Here is a 26954-nt window from a genome sequence, read left to right as displayed (position 1 = left end):
GTGGTCACCAACCTTTTCTGAGTAAAGATCACTTTCCTGCCAAAAAGCAAGCCGAGATCTAACACTTACATTTAGGTGATGTTTAAGAAAAATCTAACATTAACCTAATAAAAACAGTTCTGTATGAATTCCATTTGTGCTGTAGGCAGGCCTAGTACATTATCACAGTCCTGAGTACCAATGACCTGATGGTCATTAACAAGTTGGGTACTACCAACGCATGTTCAGAGTGCATAAAAGGAGAATACCGTGATTCAATGGTCACGTGGAATTTGACTGCGGTTATTGGCGATATGCCTGGCCTGCCAATATTGTTCTTATCAGACCATATATTTTAAAACTCAAGCTTTGATAACAAAATAGATCAGTTGGTGTAGCTCTGATTGAAATAATGATATTTTTTATTTTAATGGACTGATGGTACCTGGTCATGGTGCTTTCAAGACACCTGGGAACTAGGTAAAATCACAACGTCCATGATGTTCAAGTCGGAAAATCGGGGCTCTAGAAAGGTGCCTGAGTTTCCGTCTTGGAATTCCGAGTTTGGATGACTGCTCAAAACGGTTTTGCCCAGGCAATCAATTTTTTTTCCATAGTTCCCAGTTGTCTTGAACGTACTGAAGTCGGGAGATGTCTGAGTTTCTAGTTGTTTTGAACATGGCAATAGTCTCAACGGAGGGAGGGAGGGAGGGAGAGAGCAGCAAAGGGTCAGCCTCTAAGTCCCTGCTCTCTCATTCCTTTCCTCCGGTGAGACTGACTAGAGAGAGGGGACACAGTCTTCCACCTTATGACGAAACTCGAGTCGCACCGCATCCTCATCAAGCACAAATTCATGTTGTTCCTATGACCAGAGAAAGTGAAATATTCCTTGATATTAAAATAGACACGACGAGCTGCTAATAATAATACAAACGCAGGGCTATCGATACACTTGGCTACTCATTCATTGCTGCTGCGGAGCAAGTGGGAGGGAGAAGGCCTTTTATGTTTTGTAATAGACTGTTGACAGTGCCAAGTAAAACATTTAACATTAACTCATTCATAAAAACAGCAGCTCTTTGCTGTATTCTTTGAAGTCTCTCTCTGGTCATGGTTTTAAGTTATGAAATCTCACATAGGCTAGTATCAAACTTGTAGGCGCTGTGATTTGAGCTTGTTTGTTTCAGACAAATAAAATGGTTCAAAATGGGAACACTTTGCCTACCCGGTGCGCAGGGCTTCTGAATCAAGTGCACCTACCGCTAACAGTGCAACACGAACAATAAAAAAGGAGCACAAGCCTTTATCATTGGCTTTTCAATAGCAATGTTTGGTGATCGACTAGGAATGCCTTGAAGATCCACCAGGTCTGTGCAGGGCAACAGTTAGCCTACAATTATAGTGTACTTGATTTGGAGTAGCCTAGTAATAGGGCATTTTTTATATTTTCATAATTAAATTAATAATTACCTTTTTTAGCTACAGAATATCTCACCACTGTGCGTTAACATCGCTCTCTTTAATTCCTTTCTCCAGTGCAGAGTTGAATTATGTTTCATTGTGGAAACACGTTAGGCCTACTAGTGGGAAAGGGGGATACCTAGTCAGTTGTACAACTGAATGCCTTCAACTGAAATGTCTTCTGCATTTAACCCAACCCCTCTGAATCAGAGAGGTGCGGGTGGGGGCTGCCTAATCGACATCTGTTTTCGGCGCCTGGGGAACAGTGGGTTAACTGCCTTGCTCAGAGGCAGAACGACGAATCACAGCTCAGGGTTTTGATCCAGCAACCTTTCGGTTACTGGCCCAACGCTCTAACCACTAGGCTACCTGCCGACACTACTATTGATGTTCCCGAAAATATTTAATTTGGTTTCCCAAATTAAGCACTGGGTAGCTGCAGGAACAGGGTGGGAGAGCCCATGGCATACAGAGTTTGGGTGGAATATTACCTGTCGAGCAGCAAGAGGCTGCATGCTTCTCAAACAGGAGTTGATGCATGGAGTAAAATAAATGGAGTAGCCTACCTGCATGATTGAATGAACCGGTAGGAAAGCGGCCTCCGTTGGCTATTGAGTGCATTACATGTCATTTTTTCCCCCCTGCCACTCTTCCTGCCCATTTGATAATGGGCTGTTCTAAATCGAAACTAATTTTACAAGACAAGATTAAATTGAGAATAGTCTGATGGGTGAAAATATGACCTCTTGATGTGAGAACAGCATGTGCAGCCTGAAGCAAGGAACAGAGTGCAATTTTATTTATTTTTGATGTTATCAATAGCTTGTAGTTGCATCGTGCAGCCCATATGTTTTGATTTCTAAGACATTAAGGTTTGTATCCTTCACAACTAAATGATCAAAATAACTATAAATCTAGGGTATAGGACCTGTTTCAAATGATCACTTTTACGCTTCATATGCTCACTCGCTCCAGAATGGGAAAAATATCCTTTATATTTTATTCAGCACAGTTCAATTATATTCTTCTTACTATAAAATCATATAAAATAATCACACTGGACTGATAGCATATATTGTCTGCTAAATGAACAAGCCTATGGCATGGTGCATAGCCAGATAACATACAGTAGGCCAACTCATATTCTGTTCTTCTGAAATACATGTTCATCATATCATAATGTTTCTTCATACCTGCATAAAATAAGTCATGGATTTGTGATAGTGTATATTACATTTTATTTATTTACATTTTTTTTTTTATGTAGATGTTCAAAAATCACGTGGCTTGTATGGGTGGAGGCTTGGCGATGCTCAACATCTTTATGTTAATTACCGAGAGACTGGCTGGCAGTCTTTCGCATGACAATAACCGGCGGATAAAACTTCATGACCGTCACAGCTCTACTTACACCTCCATCATAGTAATGCTAAAAGAAGCACACAATCACTGATCTGTCTCACTAGGATTTTCTTTTTACAGCACCGGTAGTCAATGTTGCCCCAAAAGTCCACGCTGCCCCAAAGCTGCCACTGAGGCCAAGCATAGAGGACCAGGACATATACGGGTGAGTCATCTTTACATGCACAGTATGTGTTGGTTCCTCATCTACAGAGAATGTGTCTAGGGTGCAGATTCTGTTAACTCAACAGTGTAATATACTCAAGTAGATTATGTATAGAAATGTACAAATGTTACCAACTTGTCATTTGTCTTAAATGTATTATGTGTTGTCCAGCCCAAACACGAGGATGGTGCGTTTCCAGAAGGGAGATAGCGTGGGGCTGAGGCTGGCGGGAGGAAACGATGTGGGAATCTTCATTGCAGGCGTTCAGGAGGACAGCCCTGCAGAACAGGAGGGCCTTCACACCGGGGACCAGATCATGAAGGTAAGGGAAGGGTTAACTCTTAGTCTAATGTCATTGTTTGACCTGTGTCACTATATGAATAGCATATCGTTGTCTGATTTATTTTTGTGTCTCCTGTGTTTTTAATGTGTGTCATGTTTGAAACCCCTTAGGTCTGTTCATGAGTGCTTTACGTGATAGATCTAATGTTATGTCTGTCTGTTTGTCCAGGTGAATAACATGGACTTCAGGGGCATAGTGCGTGAGGATGCTGTCCTGTACTTGCTGGAGATTCCAAAGGGAGATGATGTCACCATCCTGGCTCAGAGCAAACCTGATGGTGAGCAACGCCTTCACTCTATAGATTTAAGGCAAGTCTGTCATATTATTTCAGGTCATATTGCAGGTGAAGTAATTTGAAGTTTGTGGTGTGTGTTGTCTGTTCTAGTCTATAAGGACATCCTGGCATCTGGTAGGGGGGACTCTTTCTTCATCAGGACCCACTTTGAGTATGAGAAAGAGGTTCCCCAGAGCCTGCCCTTCTTCCGTGGGGAGATCTTCAAGGTGACGGACACACTCTATGACGGCAAGCTTGGCAACTGGCTGGCCATCCGCACTGACAAAGACAACCTGCTGCTGGAGAAGGGTATCATCCCCAATAAGAGCAGGTGATTGTGTGCGTCAAGGATTATGTGTGTGTGCGTGCAATGATTGGTAGTTGGTGCCAATTTATGATGCATGGTGTTCTCTGCTTCTCAGGGCCGAACAAATGTCAAATGTGCAGAACGCCCAGAGAGGAACAGCCAATGACAGAGGAGACTTCTGGAGGTTGAGAGGTCAAAGAGCGGTGAAGAAGAAGGACCTCCGTAAGAGCAGAGAGGACCTTACTGCCATCTCTGTCACCACACGCTTCCCTGCCTATGAGAGGGTGGTCTTACGAGAAGGTAGGTCTCCCAAGGCAGAAGACTCCTATCTCCTGTTGTGATGTGGTCTAAGAGCCACTTGACTGCATAGAACAGAGTAAGATCAAAAAGGACATATCAGAACACTAAACCTTTGTTTGAACTTCCTAACTTCAACTGAATGTTTCTGAAATTATTCTTAATTTCCCATAATGGTCTGCACTAGACCGCAAGTAGAAGTCCATTCCAGATGTGAGATACTAACTGTGTGTCTGTGTTGATTCTCAGCTGGCTTCAGGAGACCAGTGGTTGTGTTTGGGCCCATCGCAGACGCAGTCAATGAGAAACTGGGAAACGACCTGCCTGAAGAGTTTGTCATAGCCAGTAAGTATGGTGCTCCTAACTTCTGCTTGTGAATGAATTTGCATCATGTATTTACGTTAGGTGCGCTCTATTTTAGCATTTTTTTTATTTCAATGCAAATTTCTCACCTTTCGCTGACCAGGCAAGCTAAATTGAGCTTTGCCTTTTTGCTTCTATGAGCGTGTGTGTTTATGTGTGTGTCTGTGGTTTTGGTGACAAGCGGATGTGTTTTTGTTCGCCCACACAGAGACTGAGCCCAAGGATGCAGGCACTGAGAAGTCCTCCGGTGTGGTGAGACTCAATACCATTCGACAGATCATAGAACAGGTAAAGACAACCACCAGCATCTTCATCCTGATCATTACATTTACATTACATTTAAGTCATTTAGCAGACGCTCTTATCCAGAGCGACTTACAAATTGGTGGATTCACCTTATGATATCCAGTGGAACAACCACTTTTACAATAGTGCATCTAACTCTTTTAAGGGGGGGGGGGTTAGAAGGATTACTTTATCCTATCCTAGGTATTCCTTAAAGAGGTGGGGTTTCAGGTGTCTCCGGAAGGTGGTGATTGACTCCGCTGACCTGGCGTCGTGAGGGAGTTTGTTCCACCATTGGGGTGCCAGAGCAGCGAACAGTTTTGACTGGGCTGAGCGGGAACTGTACTTCCTCAGAGGTAGGGAGGCGAGCAGGCCAGAGGTGGATGAACGCAGTGCCCTTGTTTGGGTGTAGGGCCTGATCAGAGCCTGAAGGTACGGAGGTGCCGTTCCCCTCACAGCTCCGTAGGCAAGCACCATGGTCTTGTAGCGGATGCGAGCTTCAACTGGAAGCCAGTGGAGAGAGCGGAGGAGCGGGGTGACGTGAGAGAACTTGGGAAGGTTGAACACCAGACGGGCTGCGGCGTTCTGGATGAGTTGTAGGGGTTTAATGGCACAGGCAGGGAGCCCAGCCAACAGCGAGTTGCAGTAATCCAGACGGGAGATGACAAGTGCCTGGATTAGGACCTGCGCCGCTTCCTGTGTGAGGCAGGGTCGTACTCTGCGAATGTTGTAGAGCATGAACCTACAGGAACGGGTCACCGCCTTGATGTTAGTTGAGAACGACAGGGTGTTGTCCAGGATCACGCCAAGGTTCTTAGCACTCTGGGAGGAGGACACAATGGAGTTGTCAACCATGATGGCGAGATCATGGAACGGGCAGTCCTTCCCCGGGAGGAAGAGCAGCTCTGTCTTGCCGAGGTTCAGCTTGAGGTGGTGATCCGTCATCCACACTGATATGTCTGCCAGACATGCAGAGATGCGATTCGCCACCTGGTTATCAGAAGGGGGAAAGGAGAAGATTACACCAGTGGTGAGAGCACGTGGTGCGGAGACAGATTCTCGCCACGCCACCTGGTAGGAGCGACCTGTCAGGTAGGACGCAATCCAAGCGTGGGCCGCGCCGGAGATGCCCAACTCGGAGAGGGTGGAGAGGAGGATCTGTTGGTTCACATTATCAAAGGCAGCCGATAGGTCTAGAAGGATGAGAGCAGAGGAGAGAGAGTTAGCTTTAGCAGTGCGGAGTGCCTCCGTGACACAGAGAAGAGCAGTCTCAGTTGAATGACTAGTCTTGAAACCTGACTGATTTGGATCAAGAAGGTCATTCTGAGAGAGATAGCAGGAGAGCTGGCCAAGGACGGCACGTTCAAGAGTTTTGGAGAGAAAAGAAAGAAGGGATACTGGTCTGTAGTTGTTGACATCGGAGGGATCGAGTGTAGGTTTTTTCAGAAGGGGTGCAACTCTCGCTCTCTTGAAGACGGAAGGGACATAGCCAGCGGTCAAGGATGAGTTGATGAGCGAGGTGAGGTAAGGGAGAAGGTCTCCGGAAATGGTCTGGAGAAGAGAGGAGGGGATAGGGTCAAGCGGGCAGGTTGTTGGGCGGCCGGCCGTCACAAGACGCGAGATTTCATCTGGAGAGAGAGGGGAGAAAGAGGTCAAAGCACAGGGTAGGGCAGTGTGAGCAGAACCAGCGGTGTCGTTTGACTTAGCAAACGAGGATCGGATGTCGTCGACCTTCAAAATGGTTGACAAAGTCATCCGCAGAGAGGGAGGAGGGGGGGAGGGGGAGGAGGATTCAGGAGGGAGGAGAAGGTGGCAAAGAGCTTCCTAGGGTTAGAGGCAGATGCTTGGAATTTAGAGTGGTAGAAAGTGGCTTTAGCAGCAGAGACAGAAGAGGAGAATGTAGAGAGGAGGGAGTGAAAGGATGCCAGGTCCGCAGGGAGGCGAGTTTTCCTCCATTTCCGCTCGGCTGTCCGGAGCCCGGTTCTGTGAGCTCGCAATGAGTCGTCGAGCCACGGAGCAGGAGGGGAGGACCGAGCCGGCCTGGAGGATAGGGGACATAGAGAGTCAAAGGATGCAGAAAGGGAGGAGAGGAGGGTTGAGGAGGCAGAATCAAGAGATAGGTTGGAGAAGGTTTGAGCAGAGGGAAGAGATGATAGGATGGAAGAGGAGAGAGAGCGAAGGTTGGGACGGCGCGATACCATCCGAGTGGGGGCAGTGTGGGAAGTGTTGGATGAGAGCGAGAGGGAGAAGGATACAAGGTAGTGGTCGGAGACTTGGAGGGGAGTTGCAATGAGATTAGTGGAAGAACAGCATCTAGTAAAGATGAGGTCAAGCGTATTGCCTGCCTTGTGAGTAGGGGGGGAAGGTGAGAGGGTGAGGTCAAAAGAGGAGAGGAGTGGAAAGAAGGAGGCAGAGAGGAATGAGTCAAAGGTAGACGTGGGGAGGTTAAAGTCACCCAGAACTGTGAGAGGTGAGCCATCCTCAGGAAAGGAACTTATCAAGGCCTCAAGCTCATTGATGAACTCTCCAAGGGAACCTGGAGGGCGATAAATGATAAGGATGTTAAGCTTGAAAGGGCTGGTAACTGTGACAGCATGGAATTCAAAGGAGGCGATAGACAGATGGGTCAGGGGAGAAAGAGAGAATGTTCACTTGGGAGAGATGAGGATCCCAGTGCCACCACCCCGCTGACCAGAAGCTCTCGGGGTGTGCGAGAACACGTGGGCAGACGAGGAGAGAGCAGTAGGAGTAGCAGTGTTATCTGTGGTAATCCATGTTTCCGTCAGTGCCAAGAAGTCGAGGGACTGGAGGGAAGCATAGGCTGAGATGAACTCTGCCTTGTTGGCCGCAGATCGGCAGTTCCAGAGGCTGCCGGAGACCTGGAACTCCACGTGGGTCGTGCGCGCTGGGACCACCAGGTTAGAGTGGCAGCGGCCACGCGGTGTGAAGCGTTTGTATGGTCTGCAGAGAGGAGAGAAGAGGGATAGACAGACACATAGTTGACAGGCTACAGAAGAGGCTACGCTAATGCAAAGGAGATTGGAATGACAAGTGGACTACACGTCTCGAATGTTCAGAAAGTTAAGCTTACGTTGCAAAAAATCTTATTGACTAAAATGATAGTTGGCTAGCTGGCTAGCTAGCAGTGTTGCTAGCAGTGTTAACTAGGTAGGAGAACGGCGGCGCTAGCTAACGGCGGCGCTAGCTAACCTCGATAATTACTCGATAATTACTCTAAACTACACAATTATCTTAGATACAAAGACAGCAAAGACAACTATGTAGCTAGCTAACACTACACTAATCAAGTCGTTCCGTTGTAATGTAATAGTTCCTACAGTGCTGCTATTCGGTAGAAGTTAGCTAGCTGGCTAGCTAGCAGCTAGCAGTGTTGACTACGTTAGAAGGACGAAAATAGCTGGCTAGCTAACCTCGATAATTACTCTAAACTACACAATTATCTTTGATACAAAGACGGCTATGTAGCTAGCTAAGAAAAAATTGCTAAGATCAAACAAATCAAACCGTTGTACTGTAATGAAATGAAATGTAATACTACCTGTGGAGCGAAGCGAAATGCGACTACTCGCTCCAACCCGGAAGTTGCAATTACCATCGTCTTCATCACCATAGTAATATTCCTCATTCTTTTGAACACGGCATTCCCATTTCCATCATACTACACCTCACCTTACTCTTCTTTCACTGTCGTCATCTTTTCCAGCCTCCCCTCACATTGACACACTTCCCTGTCTCCCCAGGACCGCCATGCCCTGCTGGATGTAACTCCCAAGGCGGTGGACACCCTGAATTACACCCAGTGGTACCCCATCGTGGTGTTCCTCAACCCGGACAGCAAGGGTGGCGTCAAGACCATGAGGAACCGCCTGGTGCCCGGCTCCAACCGCAGTGCCCGCAAACTCTACGAGCAAGCGGTCAAACTGAGGAAGACCTGTTCTCACCTCTTCACCAGTCAGTCACACACACGCACACACACACCAGTGGCGGTCGGTGCCGTTTGAGATTAGAGAGGATTTTTTAATTAAATTTTTTATTGGTGTGGTGGTGTTTATTTTACGGCATATAAGATTATTGGCATTCATATTCCATTCACCCAGCTCAATGTAACAGCGATAGGTTTAGGCTGCTACATGATACTCAGATTTACCCTATACCCATCATGACGTTGCTACAACCTAGCCTATGAATGAAGTTTACAGGTCGAGAGAAAATTGGAGTAATCAAGGTGACAGACAGTGAAACATTCAATACCGCTTTGCACACTCTTGCCTTCATCTAACTGATCAGGGGTGTCATTAGTCCAAACAGTTGCAAAATGAGTTTCTATTCGGCAAATTCAGGTAGGTCCCTCCGTTTCTTTCCGTATGCTTCCGTTTAAAAAAATGTTTTGCAACAGAATCGGTGGAATGAATAAACCCACACACACAGTTCACTTTCGTAGCAGCCACATACAGCATCATCACTTTGCTCGTTGTATAATTCCTTCTCGCATATACGCGCTATCCTCCTTTCACATTTTCCCTTCGCTTGTGGACTTCAGTGCACACCACAACAGCTGCCTGTGACCAGGAGCAAAAACCGCTTCAAGCCAAACCCTCATACCATAACCGTTACACTGCCTACATCGTTGTCACCATATTAACGTTATAGTCAACAAACTATAACTAATGCGTTAGTAAACCCACAATCCAATTCATGTGTACAATTATACAGTACAGTGTACAGCAAGCAGTATTGCAGTTACACTGGCGGTCCCCGGTTGCAGTGTTGGATAGCCAGGGTGGCTATTGTGCCAATCTTTCTGCTTTGTTTCCATGCACAGCAACCATTGACCTGAACTCAGCCAATGACGGGTGGTACGGGAGTGTGAAGGACTCTATCCGGGCACAGCAGGAGCGGGCCGTGTGGGTCTGTGAGGGCAAGGTAAGCTCTGGTTGTGCTTAATAAATGTATACAGTATAAACAGTGTATTCAGACCCCTTCCCTTTTTCCACATTTTGTTACGATAGTCTTATTCAAAAATTGGTTGAATTCATTTTTTCCCTCATAAATCTACACACAATACCCCATAATGTTGAAGTGAAAAATGTTTTTTTGAAATTTTTGACAATGTATTAAAAATAAAAAACAGATTATTTACATAAGTATTCAGACCCTATGCAATGAGACTCGAAATTGCACTCCGGTGCATCCTGTTTCCATTAATCATCCTTGAGATTTTTCTACATCTTGATTGGACATGATTTGGTAAGGCACACACCTGTCTATATAATGTCCCACAGTTGACAGTGCATGTCAAAGCAAAAATCAAGCCATGAGGTTCAAGGAATTGTCCGTAGAGCTCCGAGACAGGATTGTGTCGAGGCACAGATCTGGGGAAGGGTACCAAGACATTTCTGCAGCATTGAAGATCCCCAAGAACACAGTGGCTGCCATCATTCTTAAATGGAAGACGTTTGGAACCACTAAGACTCTTTCTAGAGCTGGCCACCCGGCCAAACTGAGCAATTGGGGGAGAAGGGCCTTGGTCAGGGAGGTGACCATGGGATAACCTTGCAGAAGGACAACCATCTCTGCAGCACTCTGCCAATCAGGCCTTTATGGTAGAGTGGTCAGACAGAAGCCACTCCTCAGTAAAAGGCACATGACAGCCTGCTTGGAGTTTGCCAAAAGGCACTATAATGACTCAGAACATGAGAAACAAGATTCTCTGGTCTGATGAAACAAAGATTTAACTATTTGACCTGAATGCCAAGCGTCACGTCTGGAGGAAACCGAGCACCATTCTTACAGTGAAGCATAGTGGTGGCAGCATCATGCTGTGGGGATGTTTTTCAGCGAGAGGGACTGGGAGACTAGTCAGGATCAAGGGAAAGATAAACGGAGCAAAGTACAGAGAGATCCTTGATGAAAACCTGCTCAGGACTTCAGACTGGGGCGAAGGTTCATCTTCCAACAGGACAACGACCCTAAGCACACAGCCAAGACAACGCAGGAGTGGCTTCGAGACAGGTCTCTGAATGTCCTTGAGTGGCCCAGCCAGAGCCCAGACTTGAACCTGAAAATAGCTGTGCAGCGATGCTCCCCATCCAACCTGACAGAGCTTGAGAGGATCTGCAGAGATAAATGGGAGAAACTCCCTAAATACAGTTGTGCCAAGCTTGTAGCGTCATACCCAAGAAGACTCGAGGCTGTAATCACTACCAAAGGTGCTTCTTCAAAGTACTGAGTATTTATGTAAATGTGATATTTCCGACCCCTCCTGCCTCAATGTTTTGCCATTGAGGCAGGAGGGGTCGGGAGACACTGGCTGGCCCTGTCCGACGATACCCCCGGACAGGGCAAACCAGTAGGATATAACGTCATCCACTTTGCCAAAGTACAGCCCCCACACCACTAGAGGGATATCTTCAAAGCACCAACTTACTACCCTGAGACAAGGCTGAATATAGCCCACGAAGATCTCCCCCACGGCACGAACCCAAGGGGGGCGCCAAACCCGGATAGGAAGATCATGTCAGTGACTCAACCCACTCAAGTGACTCAACCCACTCAAGTGACGCAACCCACTCAAGTGACGCACCCCTCCTAGGGGCGGCATGGAAGAGCACTAGTAAGCCAGTGACTCAGCCCCTGTAATAGGGTTAGAGGCAGAGAATCCTTGTGGAGAGAAGGGAACCGGCCAGGCAGTTCGTTGCTCCAGTGCCTTTCCGTTCACCTTCACACCCCTGGGCCAGACTACTCTCAATCATAGGACCTACTGAAGAGATGACTTAAAGGTTGAGACCGAGTCTGCATCTCTCACATGGATAGGCAGATATTTCATAAAAATGGAGCTCTATAGGAGAAAGCCCTGCCTCCAGCTGTTTGCTTAGAAATTTTAGGGACAATAAGGAGGCCTGCTTCTTGTGACCGTAGCATGCGTGGAGAGATGGGTAGGAGCAAGCCCATGTAATGCTTTGTAGGTTAGCAGTAAAACCTTGAAATCGGCCCTAGTCTTTACAGGAATCCAGTGTAGAGAGGCTAGCACTGGAGTAATATGATCAAATTTCTTGGTTCTAGTCAAGATTCTAGCAACCGTGTTTAGCACTAACTAACGTTTATTTAGTGCTTTGTCCGGGTAGCCGGAAAGTAGAGCATTGCAGTAGTCTAACCTAGAAGTGACAAAAGCATGGATACATTTTTCAGCATTTTTGGGCAAAGTTTCAGATTTTTGCAATGTTACAAAGATAGAAAAAAGCTGTCCTTGAAATAGTCTTGATATGTTCGTTAAAAGAGAGATCAGGGTCCAGAGTATCGCCGAGGTCCTTCAGTTTTATTTGAGACTACTTGTACAACCTTCAAGATTAATTGTCAGATTCAACAGAAGATCTCTTTGTTTCTTGGGACCTAGAACTAGCATCTCTGTTTTGTCCGAGTTTAAAAGTGAAAAATTTGCCGCCATCCACTTCCTTATGTCTGAATCACAAGCTTCTGAAACACCAACCTGCATCTCTCTGTCTCTGTGTTTCTCAGTTGGACGGCTCGGAGGAGGACCTGGATATTCATGACGACCACATGTCATACCTGTCAGCGATGAGCGCAGACTACCTGAGCATGGACAGCCGGCTGACCAGCGACTACGACGACACGGCCGATGAGGGCGGAGCTTACACTGACAACGAGCTGGACGAGCCAATGGACGAGCCCCATCAGCCGGTGTCGGCAATCAGCCGCTCCTCAGAGCCCGTACTGACAGAGGAGGTAGGCTTTACTACTGTCAATCACTATCACGCTCATTCAGTGTCCGAGATAGACTGGCATTTCTCTGTCCATCAACCTCCATGTTAAAGGTGCACTGTACAGAAATCGCTCTGCCATTTCCTGGTTGCTAAAATTCGAATAGTTGGCCTAATTTCAGTTTGTGACATAAGTACCATTAAAAAATGCTGTGAAAATCTTTTTCATAACCAAAACATTGCATTTTCAACTGTTTGAAGCTGGTGTACAAAACTGAAAGTCAAAGAAAAAACTAAAGACATTGGAAGCATAGAAATAGCGCACATAGAACAGATCTACTGCTTTTTGACTTGTTTTCAATAAGAATGACAGATCTATAACTGATATTTCTATGTGAATTTGGACGGATCGCCCAATAAATTCCATATTGCAGCTTTAAGTATACTCCAATAATCTGTGAATCTCCCATTGTCAGTGAAATATCTTGACTAGTTGTGTTGAACTAGTCTGTTTTTTGTTGACATATGTATATGTACATCCCTCCCCTCTCTAGAGACCCCATCCTGCCCCCATACCGCGTATGAGGAGATCAGGGAGCAGAGAGGGGCTGAGAGATCCCAGTCCACCCCCCTCCTTCGTCCCTGAGCCCCCCAAGGTGAGACCCCTTGAAGCCCACCATCACCTCTCAATCCCCTGAACCCTGACTCTGACCTACATCTTGCACTTATAAGACTTACGAAGGTTACTATCCTGTTCTATTGCAGCAGGTGAGGGTGCAGTCTCGCGGGGGCTACGACTCCCACTCCAGTAGCACCATTAGCAGCGACACTGCCGGGGGGACCAAGCCAGCCCCGCCTCCAGTTGCCCTCAAGCCCACCGTGGCCCTTAAGCCTACTCTGAGGGCACTCAACCAGTCATCTGAGGACCACGCTGTCCCGGAGGGAGAGGACCCGGCCAACCGCTCCTTCATGGGCAAGGTGAAGGCCTTTGAAAAGATGGACCACCTGGCCAGAGCCCAGAGGATGCTGGAGCTCCAGGAGGCCGAGCAAGCACGGGTCAGTACTACTGATAGTGGAAACTAAGTATAGATAGTAATGCTTCATAAAAAAACAAATGGAGCTACAGCACCATGCATTCTGAGTGTAATCATGTCATATTCTGGTCAACTTTGCATTGCATGTACCCAAAGGCATATTCAAGTGCGGATGTTGCCTTATTAGTTTAATGTATGTGCTTTGACTTAACTGGGCTTCCTCCTGATCTCTGACTGTAGCTGGAAATAGCCCAGAAGCATCCAGACATCTATGCAGTCCCAGTGAAACTACCAAAGCCCAACCACAACCGCCCACAGCCAATAGGGTAAGTTCGTATATATTAACCTTGTCTGTCACCACACAAATTAGCGTTTTTACTGAACTTTCCACTGCCTGTCATAGGTTGGGTTCTGGTTGTGTTGAAGTTTTTTTTTACAGACTTGATGCACAACAATCAGAATTAATGAAAATGTCTCTCTCGCTCTCCTGTGTCCAGCTCCAGCTCCAACCCGGAGCCCCAGACCCCATCCTCCAGACCACCGTACTCTGAGAGCAGGGGTCACTACGACGATGATGAGGAAGAGTACCGCAGACAGCTGGCTGACCAGACCAGACGAGGCTACTACAGTAACCCCCAGAAATACAAAGACACTGAGCTGTAGGACAGACAGACCCACCTATCGCACCCTTCCGTTCTCACCCAATCAGTGAGGCCCTCACCGTGCTCACTCAAGCAGCCTAGTGTTACGGTTGCCTATCCGAATCTTTGGCCCGACCTAGTGGCAGGAGGATATATCCCGTTCCTTGTGACCACTAACCAAGTATGTGTCCTTACCTTGACTGTTTGTTTGCCTCACTATGTGGATGGTGAATCGGCATTTTAACCTCACAATGTCTACCCTGATGGGTAGTGTTTGATCTTCACCCTCAACCCCTCGGTCATATCTGCCCAAACCAATGGAGTCTGAGTACCCTGTCTTTTAATATATATAAACCTTACATTTGTGTATATATTTATCTTTATACATGTTATACATCTTAAGCATTCTTTGTTACATTAATACAAATGTATTTGGATGGACAGAATATTCTGTCTACTGCTGCTCTATGGTCTGCTAGTGGTGGAGAATCTAGTCTTTATCCTTTTAAATCATGCATTGCATACCTTTTTGATTTACTCTACACTTGGACATTTTGTCTCCTTAAATACTAGAGATCAGCACATACAAAGTGCCTTTAGCTCTGAAAGTATAACAGTGTCAGATCACTTGAAAGAACAAGCAAGCAGTCAACACTTGGCTCTCAGAGGTGATGGGCAAAACATGCCAGTTTACTTCTCTGCATTAGCTGCATACATACAACCTGAGACGATCACATTTTTATGGCATATACAGTATATACGTTATTTTTTTCTTCACCATGGTGTATAGGAGTGACTCTTACTGTCTTTAACATGTCTGTTGCTTTGCTATACATGTCTGTATTCCTCTATCTTTGATTCATGTTCCTCAGGCTGCTGAAATCGACTATAGGGAGTTTAACTTTCTCAAACAAATACACATAAATAAATAACTTTTTAACTTTCACTTGTGTCTTAGTTCATTCTTTAAATAAAGGTGACAGGGCTGTGTGTATTTCTAACGCTGGCTCAAGCAGGATGGCTTCTGGGAGTTAATTCAACCAGGTGCAGATTATAGCATAGCTGCAACATCTAACATCTAAGGACATTGCCTTTGCTTTGCAGAGTTACATATTTGTACATGCAAGCCTGAATTTAAGTGTTTTTTTGCTTGTTTTTTGTCCAATGACAAGCTCACATTTTGGTTTCCATGCCCCCATGGAGACTGTTTGCATGTGTAGTATTATAGTACATTCATAGGACCCTGAAAGACCAAATGTATTCCTTGCTCTTTGTTTTTCTTAAATATGCACATTAAATTCAGTTCTTTGGTTATTGATCAAACACATCACATTTATACTCTGTCTGGTAAATTAATCTGTGCCTTCAGCGACGCACTTGTCATTCATATGTATAATGAAAATGGATTCAGATTAAGGCAAGTCAGTGCTGAGAAATGGGGAAGAAAAAAAACATTTCAAGCATTTCAGTGAGAATGTGAAAATCAATGAATACATGGTTAATAAATAAATGCATGTAATTAAATAAAATGGAAGTAAATCCTCTTAATGTGGACAGCATTTTCAGATGTAGACTGGCTGTTCCTGGGCAGTCAGCAGACGGTACATGGCTGCAGGCATAGTCTTCATGTGGATCTGCAGCACAAAGAAACACAGGTTGCATGATCAGACACATGCTACACAGCCGGGCATGAGGCTTCCTACCGTTCTAAACTCAAAGTCCCATAAATTAATTGTAGCACCATTTACAGATTAAATTAGGATTATTTCCATTACTAAATTATCTGAGTTCAAATACAATGACCCTCAACCCTGGACTGTAGTACATTCTAGCTGTTAAGTGTCTTCTCATACCTCTCCCACTGCATTAGACAGGATGTCAACAATCTTCTCATGGGGCGTGGCCACCACACTCTGGCCGTTGATCTCAATGATGCGATGACCGACGCGGACCCCCCCTCTCTCAGCAATGCCCCCCCTCATCAGGCTGCAGATCTGTAGAGGGAGGAGAGAGGAACACAAACAGCTGATAAAGAAAACTACAATTCTGTAAAAATAAATATATATATATATATATAGGGGACATCTGTTGGTTTCTATTGTCATGGTACCCACAATCCCATTCTGTACGCTGAAGCCCAGCTGGTATCTGAGGTCTGGTCTGCGGATCAGCACCATGGTGACGGGGGGACACCTGACGATGTTCAACTTGATCCTGCACTGGGCCTTCAGACCCTAGAGAGTAGAGATGGATATTTAGGGGAGGATTGTAACAGGAGTTAACAGCCAAGACGAGGGAAAGACATGCAGATGCTTGCAGAACTGCCTGATCACGCAGTCAGTCAATTGTTTTCAATGTGTGCCGGCTTGCAGAGGGGCAGACTAGATTAAGGTTGACAACCATGTATCTGCATTTTCAGCAGAAATGCACAGTTGGGCTCCAGTGACACAGAAAGGGAGAGGATACTGCGGAAAAACACTTCAGGAAACAGAAAAAGAGAGAAGGAAAAACACTGACCTTAATGATACTCTGGCAGGTGGAGAGGGGCAGTCCAACCAGACTTGTTCCATTGATGGTCATAATCTGGTCACCAATGTTGAGTCGACCAGACTTCTCTGCTGGCCCAGAATGCATCATGCTAGCAATGATGACGGTGGGCAGGATAGAGCCCCAGCCTGACTCCACTATGACCACCCCCAGCATCTCTCCCTTCTGCTTCTCGATGTTAACCTGAGGTAGGATACACAGAACAGTAAGATATACCACTACTTACACAATTATGGTCAATGCAACTATGTTCACTTGAATGCCTTCATGGTTCTATTTAGCATTCTGACTGCAATAAGGACGAAATTTGTGCATCTATTTGTTACATTAACAAGAAAGGTTGCGTGTATTATAGGTCTACCTCATACTGTATTAAAAGTAATTGACATATCCACTATAGATCTAAAATCCCATATCAATCAAGCACAACACTGGCCTGCCCCCTAGTGGTTGACTCACGTCTCTGCAGTTCTCTGACTTGGAGAAGTGGATGAGGTCATCGTTGTACATGTCCTGAGTGTTGAGCAGGTCGCTGTACTCCCTCTGACTCAAGTCCTCTGGGTCGATTCCATTGGCCCGCAGGAACTCCTGATATGCCACACTGAATGCCTGGCCAATGGACTGGGCTATGAGCTGGGCCTGGACAGAGAGAAGGAGAGGCATCATACATGCCTGATGAATACAGAAATATGCACGTATCACATGTCACACAATTCCTACATCGACACACTTGTGTCTGAGTCAAACAGATAATTTGTAAACACACACACACACACACACACACACTTACATCCTCTGACTCAAACACGTGGCAGACCATCCTGTACTGGGGGAGGTCATCACGGGCAGGGCTGTTGGTGTGGTCAGAGTGGTCAGTGGTTTGGTTCAAGTTTTCCTGAGCGCTCCTGGAGCGCACCATCTTCCCCCTGGCCATCAGCACCACCATGTTGCCTATGTCAGCAATGTAGGAGATGGTCCTCAGAGGCAGGTCCATCATGGACTCCTGCTAGGAACACAGGATATGGACATGGTTATGTGGCTGTAGAGGGAAAGAGAGGTGTTTGGCAGTATAGTTATGTGGGTGTAGTTTAGGTGTGTGTGGTAGCAGTGACTACTGGTGAGAGGTAAGTTTGATAACTTGTAGTGTTGGATTTACTAATACTATAGATTGTTTGGTACCTGCAACATAGTGTTTGCTATCCTTGAGTCTATGTAAAGGTGAATAGTATACAGTATTTACCTGAGTGTCTGCGTTCAGCACTTTGATCCTCTGTGTAGACATGAAGAGATCCACTTCAGTGGAGGAAGGAACCTCATCCTCAGTCTGCACATTTAGGGAGAGAGGAGAGCAGCATTTAAACAACATGAGACTTTATTCACAACAATAACGGACAAGACTTAGTTCTAATAATAAAAAGACACAGAACAAACAGCCGTAACACTGTCACTGTACCTTCTTTCTGTGTTTAGCTTGCTTTTGGGCGGTCTGCCGTATGGAATAGAAAGAGCAATAGATCGAGAGAGAGATAGAGAGAACCAGAGAGAGCGTTCAAAACAGTGCTTGGTAAAGAACAGTAAGATGGGGCGTGTGTGATGTTAGCTGTCTATCACATCTGACAAAAATTACTAGAGGTTATAAGGCAAACATCCTCAAAAGTTGCCCCTTTATCAATGTGATATGAGCACCCCTCAAGAAACAGACTGCATGTGTTAACAACCTACACTAACTGACAGATGACCTAGGCATTGTTCAATGCTTGTTTATGGACATGAAATAATGTTATTTGGCAGATCGATCAATAACTATTCAGTAAAAATGTAATGCACATAATTATATGAATCTAAGGACATGAGAATTATTATCTATGAAAATCTTACCTCCTTGTTAGTGGTCATTTAAAAGATTGAAAAAGGAAAAGGAAAATGAGGGAAGAGAATTGGGTCCTAGTTGATATGACCCCCATGTGACTCTCACCCTGACACGGCTCATAGCCTCCTGGGCCTGCTGCATGCGGGCACTCTTAGTGGGTGTCCTCTCTGACAGCAGGTGGGTGGAGCCCAGGTAGCTGGCTGCAAAGATGATGCCATCGATCAGGTCCTCTGGGTCACATGGCCCTGGGACTATAGACAAGACGGTCATTGAGGCTGGGTACAATCAATAGTCATCATAAATTACAATGTCTGTACATCAGATTTGAGTGAAAACATACCACTGCTCCTGACTTGTTCCATAATGTAATTTGAATACCTTTATACCACAGCAAAGCTTTGTCTCCAAGAATACACTCCTTCTCCTGTCTCACTAATAATCCCCCAACTGAGACACTCACCTTCCACATATGAGGGAAAGAAGGGCATACTCCTCCGGATCTGAAATTGGAATATTACTGTTATACATCAGTAATGGTGATGACAGTAACTATAGAATAGCACTTCCTTAAACCTCAGTCATCTCTTTTCAGAGTAGTGCGTTCATCATGAATCTTGTAGAGGCAGCTCTGTAGAGTGGTCACTAGCTGGCACAGCCACAAAGTCATCAAATCTGATTTAAACCTAACCCTAACCTTAACCACACTGCTAACCTCAATGTCTAACCTTAAACCTTAAATTAAGAACAAAAAGTGATTTTGTTTTCATGACTTTTTACAATATAGACAATTTTGACTTTGCAGCTGGCCTAAGGAGAAATCGCTCGGTTCTGCCTCCACTCATGATAAAACGTCAACCGCATTTGAAACAGTGCACAGCAATCACTTACCTCCTCAATCGATGGAGGCCTAGGCGGTTCCTTCTGCGCTCTATGCTCCCTGTGCTGTACCTGGTGTGTTCTGGAGGACTCTGCCCTCACATGACAGACAGGCTCTGGGACTTGCGCCAGAACTTGGGCTGGGGATGGGACTGGAACACGGACAGGGACTGGAACTGTGTCGCGAGCTGGAACTTGGGTATAGTGTGAAGGTGACTGAGAGACAGGCTGTATGAAAGATTAAGAAACACATATAGAAAACTTAAGTTAATGATATTATTGATGTTTTCTGGTGGCACATTTAAACAGATCAGAGTAAATAACATTATTGCCACTGAGTTGTTCACTATAATTTTTTTGTTGTAAGATTTTATTTTAAACAATACAAAACATACACATACAAATGATAACATCACACAAACAACTACATCACACCTGGCCAGACCCCATTCTCACACACCCATAGAGTTGTTCACTATTATCAATGATGCAGTGATCACTGAAGCAACTCAACTATGTAAACACTTCAAACAACTATGTAAACAACAACTATGTAAACACTTCAAACAACTATGTAAACAACAACTATGTAAACACTTCAAACAACTATGTAAACAACAACTATGTAAACACTTCAAACAACTATGTAAACAACAACTATGTAAACACTTCAAACAACTATGTAAACAACAACTATGTAAACACTTCAAAACAATGATTTCCATAGTGATCCAGAGCTGCCTCATACTCACACTCACGTTGCCTCCCGGTGGCTGCTGTGGGGAATACTCCTCTTCAGTAGGACTGACTTCCTGTCTCATCACCCACACAGGCTCTATGGGCTGGTCAGGAGTGTAGGGCGATCTCACCGTCTTAGTCTTCACCTCCTCTATGGCCTCTCGGATGTCCCTGATGGCCAGAGAGATGGCATTCCCTGATCCCCTGACACTGTCCTCTGAAAGGCCTTCCGCTGGAAGCCTGAGCTCCATCCTGGCCTGCTCATCCTGTAACTCGCCTGAAATAGGCTGCCCAGAGCTGGGATACTCTGCCTGGGTTTCACCCTGCACGTACCTGGGAGGTGGCCCCAGGCTTTGAGAGCTGGAGCTTTCTTTAAGGCTGTCGCCCTCCCCATCAGACGTAGTGTCATCGTAGTGGTGCAGTCTTGAGCCAACTGAGCGACCCTGCCAAGGGGGACTGGTCTGTGGTAACCCCACATCCCTACCTGGCCAGGAGGCATGGGGTTGTGGATCAGTGGGTGGCTCAGTGTCTGTAGCTCCCTTATAAACATGCTCCCTCTGTCTACAACTATAGGGCTCTGGGTAGGGTTCCTCATATGGCTCATCAGGGTCGGCCTCAGATCTCCTGTGGAGCTCTCTGTCTAAGTCTGGATAATTAATTAATTTCAAGGGTTCAGGGAAAGACTGGGGGTAGGATTTTGCGTAGGGCTCTGTGTAGGATTCTGTGATGGATTCTGACTGTGGGTAGGACTCATTATAAAATTCTGCATAGGTCTTTGGATACGAGTCTGTGAAGGTGAAAGATTCGGAATGGGACAGTGGAGAATCAGTGCAGCTCTCATCGTCAGGCAGTATGTCAGTGTCGTGGGTGGGGCTTGGGCTAAACTCATCACTACATTGGTCCGAGAGCTCAGACTGAAGTGGAGGGGGCGAGAATGGAGATGGAGAGGTAGGTGGTGATTGGCGAGTAGGTGGGCTCAGGGACGGAGCCTCCATGCTTAGAGAGGCAGCACTATCAGTGTCAGAACAGTGGCCATTTGTTCCATCTTCCTGGTTGTCCTCTCCCAAATCCCTCTCTCTTTTGTCCTCTTCTCCCAGACTTGTCTCCTTTAGGTCCCCTTCTCCATGGCCCCCCTGCTCCTGGTTCCACTCTAGGTCTGTCTGGATGTCAAATCCACTCTGAGCACTAACAGACTGAGTTATGGATGAGCTGCACCCTTCCTCCTCCTTCTCCTCTTCCTCCTGAGGCTGGGGAGACTCTCTGTTGGTAAGGGGTGGTGGCAGCTCTTGAGGAGGGATATCAGATGCAGGGGGACATGGTGTGTGGTGTGTTGGCGTAAGAGTACCAGCAGTAAGGTCAGGTGCTCCACTGTCTTGTGTGTGGTGGGGTTGAGGGGAGTGCAGGGGGTGCTGCTGCTTCATTGTTGCTGGACCAGTCATGTCACTCTGCTCAGTCAGAGAAGCGTCAGATGACCATTGATGTGGAAACGGCGGGTCGTGGATCTCTTGGCCGTCTCTCGGCGGCTGTCTCCGTCTGTGAACTCTGACCCTGGGCTCCCCCTGGCGGCGGTAGCGGGCCACGCCAGGGCGGGGCGGCTGGGTGTGGCGAGGAGGCTCCATAGCCACTCCCTCCCCCTGCCTGGACAGGCCCGGCCCTGAGGGTGAACGCCTATGGTGCCGTGTTGGGCCGCGGCCCGAGCCTTGTTGCGGAATAGAGGGATGATGATGGTGGTGATGAAGATAAGGACCTTGCCCGTCCTGACCGAGCATTTGGCAGGGTCTCCAACTTCTCCGGACAGGGACCCCCTCTCCTCCGCCTCCTCCTGCTGTGCCATTGGGCTGCCTGTTTCTGGGAACAGCTGGAGACTTCTGCTCCTCCCCCACAGCACCACCTAGCCCCTCCCCCTGCTGCTTGTGGCTCATCGCTCTGCTGTAATCTGTTTACATATAGAACATGGTCCTTCCGTCTCCAAAGAAACACCACTCACAGAACTGCCTGCAGGGAGACAGGAAATTCATGAGAACAGATAGGTCATAGTTCAGGGGTCTGGATGAAACAGCAGGGTCAGGAAGGCATGTCTACAAACAGGAGAATGGGATTGTGTTTTGAGAGTGAGTGATAGAGCACCACTGTGGTTATGAAGTATGTCTCACTCACCCAAAATCCATTTTAATGTCAATTCTATCCTCAATTTCGGTAAAATAAAAATATTGAGATCTGCCAATACCCCACAGATCTACATAGTACAAAGCACACACACACACACACACACACACACACACACACACACACACACACACACACACACACACACACACACACACACACACACACACACACACACACACACACACACACACACACACACACACACACACACACACACACACACACACACACAGAGACACAGAGAGACAGAGACAGAGACAGAGACAGAGACAGAGAGAGAGAAAGAGAGAAAGAGAGAAAGAGAGACAAACACACTGACACACAGAATGTACACTGACAGATAAGAAGCTGCAGGGTTCCCTATTCTCCAGGGTAAAACCTAAATCCCATGCGATTCATCTGGGTGTGTTTAATCTCAGGTATATTCTCCCTGCACCAGCAGCAGCACCACACCACACCACCACAGCACAGCAGCTGGCAGGAAAGAGTAGGAAGGACAAAGCCCCATCACCACCGACCTGAAAGAGAGGAGGCTGATCTGAATCCTGAACTGTATGCTCAGTGTACAGAATATTGATGTCTGGACACTGGATAGATTATGCAGTTTACTCAGCATCGGTATACTGACTTCAAAGTATACTATAGGATTAGCTTTCACAATTTTGCAGGTACAGTATTCTGTAGCTTTAAGAGCTATAGGCTTCTATACTTTATGAATTAATGAGAGTAGCTCAAATGCAAATTGGATGGATACAGAAAGCAGAGAATGTACAGATTTAATAAAGTCTGGATAGCTGAGTGGAGACTAGGGGCAGAGGTTAATGCAGAACCTCAGGATGAAAAGTAATCTTAGTGCAGGCAGAAACCGACAGAGAGGAGGACAGAGTGCAGATGATATGTTCTATTTATGCCCTTTCCCCGGTGCTTGGTGCTGCTGACTGGGCGGGAACCTGGGGGGCAGTGCCCGGGTCACAGATGGTCTGGCTGTGGGCAACATGGGCCAGGCAGCCGGGCCGGCGGAGGGAGCTGTGACCTGTGTACTGCTCCTCCATCTGTCAGGGCTCCAGTGAAAGCCCCAGGGAGGGGATTAACCAAGCCATTAACTCACTGATTTTACACTAGCCTAACACACACAAACACACACACGAGACAAGGCAAATGTTAAAACAGTGTTTACATGTAGCATCAATAGGTCTACTGGTTACATTTTGATGACATGTTTGTTGTTTCAGCAGGATGGGATTAATGTATAAGCAAGGTAGTGTGATGACTGACTAAAGCTTATCCAAGTCCCACGTTTCATGGCCGCAGGCAGGACATTTTTAAAAAGCTGCCTGAATGTGAGGAAATGAAAAGGGTGGGACAGCAGGTACCTTGTGACAAATACTCTTCTTTTCATGCAATACAATTGCAGTGACGGCCAGCATTATTATAATTATATGAGACAAATTAAAATAGAAAATAAAAATAATTGCCATTTCCTAAAACTATACTGAACAAAAATATAAAAGCAACATGTAAAGTGTTGGTCCCATGTTTCATGAGCTGAAATAAAAGATTCCAGAAATGGACATACACACATAACGTTTATCTCTATAAAATGTTCTCTAAAATCCTTTGCCAAAATAATCCAGCCACCTGACAGGTGTGGCATATCAAGAAGCTGATTAAACAGCATGATCATTACACAGGTGCATCTTGTGCTGGGGACAATAAAAGGCCACTCTAAAATATGCAGTTTTGTAACACAACACAATGCCACAGATGTCTCAAGTTTTGAGGGGGTGTGCAATTGGCATGCTGACTGCAGCAATGTCCAACAGAGCTGACGCCAGATAGTTAGATGTTAATTTCTCTACCATATGCCGTTTTAGAGAATTTGGCAGTACTTCCAACCGACCTCACAACCACGTGTAACCATGCCAGCCCAGGACCTCCACATCCAGCTTCTTTACCTGTGGGATAGTCTGAGAGGGAGGGGTGGTGGGGGGCTCTGAGAAGTATTTCTGTCTGTAATAAAGCCACTTTGTGGGGAAAACCTCATTATAATTGCTGGGCCTGGCTCCCCAGTGGGTGGGCCTATGCCCTCCCAGGCCCACCCATTGCTGCGCTCCTGCACAGTCATGTGAAATCCATAGATTAGGGCCTCATGCATTTAATTCAATTGACTGATTTCCTTATATGAACTGTAACTCAGTAAAATCTTTGAAATTGTTGCATGTTACGTTCATATTTTTGTTCAGTTATAGGCCTATGTGCAATAACGTGGCTTTTCAACCGCGATATGTCCGGAGTCCGGACAGAACAGTCACTATTCTATGGGATGAGAAAGCGCTCTCCCGATTCTGTCATCCTGTGTCACAGCCCAAAAGGAAAGCAAACAGTAATTTAGGCGCTTGATCCTGTGGTTAAATAATACATTTTTGTTATTGACAACTGCACTACGAATGGACTGTCGTCGTATTTAAAAAAAACAGGCACCTGTCTGAATGTCCGACGACGATAAAAGAATATACAATGTGACACATCTCTAATGAAATTATCCATCTGCCAGCTGCTTTTCATGGTCAAATAATCGGCGCCACCGGTAGGCTACCTTCATCCATTCCAATCTATATACTACAGACGGAATGCGGTCGACATGCCAGTCGCTGTCATGTTAATCGTTGCCCTATATTCTGGATGATAAATATAATCTTACCTGTTCGTCAGTAGGAATGGGTTGGTCGCGTAACAATCCGTTTCACCATTTTTGCTGGTCCCTCTGTCCCTTCAGACAATTTGCATGGATTAGGCCTGAGCGGTCAACTCCTCCTGATCGTGACATCAGAGCGGATTACCGACGCACAAAGCGCCTTTAAAAGACTGCTGTGTTTCAACATAATATTTACGGAGCTGCACCCGCGGTATTCCGCCTCTTCGTAGGCAACACTGCTGTGTGCTCTGCACCACTTTTTCGTGAGCGCAGTGAGATATCAGAGCCCGCCAATTCTACCCCTGGGGCTGAGAAACACCTGTGTAAACTAAGCAAAATATCCACACCACGGTGTCAACCACACAAAACAAGCTATTCAAGGACACTCGCTCCCTGCATTTTATCAGAATATACTAGGCTATATATAGGCTGTGGGCTATGTTATCTAGGGAGAACATTATTCCCTAGAACACACTCCCACCTCAGTCACATGACTCTCTTCACCGTAACAGAGCTGTCGTTACCGTGACAACATGTGACTGAAGATACGGATGTGAGTAGTAACCATGGTAATGGTATTCAATCTTTGATCACCACCCCTCCCCCAGTAGCGGTGTATGGGTAAAATCACTGGGGAAGCCAAGCCAGGAAAAATGTGCCATATTACAATTTATGTGTTGTGATCATTGCGTTGTCTGCTCTATAATCTGTTAGTTCATATGCCTTGACACCGTAATATTTAGGCCTAAAGCCGAGACAATAAGAAGACACAGTAGCAGAATAAATTCAACCACATCTGTGTTTCATCACAAAACCAGAGAGCAACCTCTGTCTGGTGAAGTCCACAAAGAATATTGTATGTTACAAACAGTTACATGGCCTACAGCGTGGTCAAGCAAGTTAATGTTTCTGTCATTTTCAAGACTACTAAACGTGATTTAGAATCACGAGTTTACGCAAGTCACAAAGAAAACAAGAGATTTCTCCACTATTCCAGCTAGCACCATTTAAATGTTAACATTTCAACCTCATCAAATCACCAATACTTAGACTAATACAGTGACAACTAAAATATACCTAAAACAATTTACTTCAATCAACATAAGCGAAATATGATATTGCTGTCCATGCTACTGATTTTTGTGTGTGTGTATGTGTGCGCACTGAAAAACTTGCTGACTCACCCTACTTGTAGAGAAACGCCAATGCCATCCTCCTCACTTTCATGTTGCCTAAACGGTCTATGACTCTGTCATACAGCACACCCTTTTAGTTTTTGTTGACCTAGGCTACCTGGCTAAAATGCTTGATCACTAGCCTAACTTCCTTTAATGGGCAATGATGAGCCTGCAAGTTAACATTAGCCTTCTACATCTAGCTACATATTGAACTTCCATCCTCTCAGGCAAGGGGCACAATGTATGAAATAATGGTTGGATCAGAATCACCATTCTATTCATTGGCCAGTACTGAGAATTAAGTAAAACCACGAGTCCAAATCGCTATCTCCATCCATGGCTAATTTAGGAAAGGGCCAATTTTAGCTACCTAGCTAGCCACTGGAGGAGAAAAACAATGAGATGCAACAATAATATTTTTTTCTGTAAATGGATTTAAGCTTTTGATGTGATGCGATTGGTGTGAAGCCAAATCCAAACTGCCTTCCCTTGACACTTTTTTAGGGGGGTGTGCCAGGACCATTGAAATGTGAGCTCACTCAGCTTATTGGTTATTATTTAATTGTAAAACAAATTCAAGGGAGGCCAAAT

The 26954-nt window shown here is 45.8% G+C and overlaps 2 protein-coding genes across 13 annotated transcripts in view; one reads left to right on the top strand and one right to left on the bottom strand.

The window, feature by feature from the left end:
- The window catches only part of LOC139543571 (tight junction protein ZO-2-like), a 45370-nt gene extending 30134 nt beyond the window's left edge, over positions 1–15236 (top strand). For 5 of the 7 annotated variants that reach the window (XM_071349769.1, XM_071349767.1, XM_071349765.1 and 2 more), the window contains 14 exons: positions 2923–3007; positions 3179–3329; positions 3519–3627; positions 3736–3955; positions 4047–4231; positions 4478–4573; positions 4800–4879; positions 8638–8848; positions 9720–9820; positions 12413–12640; positions 13170–13271; positions 13381–13671; positions 13890–13975; positions 14147–15236. In XM_071349769.1, coding sequence (XP_071205870.1) covers positions 2923–3007; positions 3179–3329; positions 3519–3627; positions 3736–3955; positions 4047–4231; positions 4478–4573; positions 4800–4879; positions 8638–8848; positions 9720–9820; positions 12413–12640; positions 13170–13271; positions 13381–13671; positions 13890–13975; positions 14147–14312 — 2111 coding nt within the window. In that variant the 3' untranslated portion in view covers positions 14313–15236. The remainder of the gene's footprint in view (positions 1–2922; positions 3008–3178; positions 3330–3518; positions 3628–3735; positions 3956–4046; positions 4232–4477; positions 4574–4799; positions 4880–8637; positions 8849–9719; positions 9821–12412; positions 12641–13169; positions 13272–13380; positions 13672–13889; positions 13976–14146) is intronic. The other 2 variants (XM_071349772.1, XM_071349766.1) reach the window with 1 other exon arrangement.
- Positions 14951–25655, bottom strand: LOC139543572 (amyloid-beta A4 precursor protein-binding family A member 1-like). 6 transcript variants are annotated; one of them, XM_071349774.1, is made up of 14 exons: positions 25192–25655; positions 22829–23008; positions 20336–22316; positions 19596–19811; positions 19168–19207; positions 18813–18958; positions 18291–18323; positions 18078–18161; positions 17628–17843; positions 17297–17476; positions 16808–17020; positions 16405–16524; positions 16144–16284; positions 14951–15924 (listed from the first exon to the last, which is right to left on the bottom strand). In XM_071349774.1, exons 3-14 carry the CDS (start codon positions 22241–22243, stop codon positions 15853–15855), a joined length of 3369 nt encoding a protein of 1122 aa, XP_071205875.1. In that variant the 5' UTR covers positions 22244–22316; positions 22829–23008; positions 25192–25655; the 3' UTR covers positions 14951–15852. The 6 variants fall into 6 exon arrangements, with proteins under 6 accessions (XP_071205875.1, XP_071205877.1, XP_071205874.1 ...); XM_071349776.1 differs by lacking the exon at positions 22829–23008 and having other exon boundaries at positions 20342–22316; XM_071349773.1 differs by lacking the exon at positions 22829–23008 and having other exon boundaries at positions 25192–25654.
- Positions 25656–26954: the final 1299 nt, after the last annotated feature.

Source organism: Salvelinus alpinus, chromosome 18 (assembly GCF_045679555.1).
Source record: "Salvelinus alpinus chromosome 18, SLU_Salpinus.1, whole genome shotgun sequence".
NCBI classification, from domain to species: domain Eukaryota; kingdom Metazoa; phylum Chordata; class Actinopteri; order Salmoniformes; family Salmonidae; genus Salvelinus; species Salvelinus alpinus.
This window is presented reverse-complemented; position numbering and strand designations above follow the sequence as displayed.

Coding starts and splice junctions, on each gene's coding strand:
- LOC139543572 (XM_071349774.1), bottom strand. CDS start 22,243: ATGAGCCACAAGCAGCAGGGGGAGGGGCTAGGTGGTGCTGTGGGGGAG. Junction 17,477..17,627: donor ACGTGTTTGAGTCAGAGGAT/GTAAGTGTGTGT, acceptor CTCTCTGTCCAG/GCCCAGCTCATAGCCCAGTC. Junction 17,021..17,296: donor AGTCAGAGAACTGCAGAGAC/GTGAGTCAACCA, acceptor ATCCTACCTCAG/GTTAACATCGAGAAGCAGAA.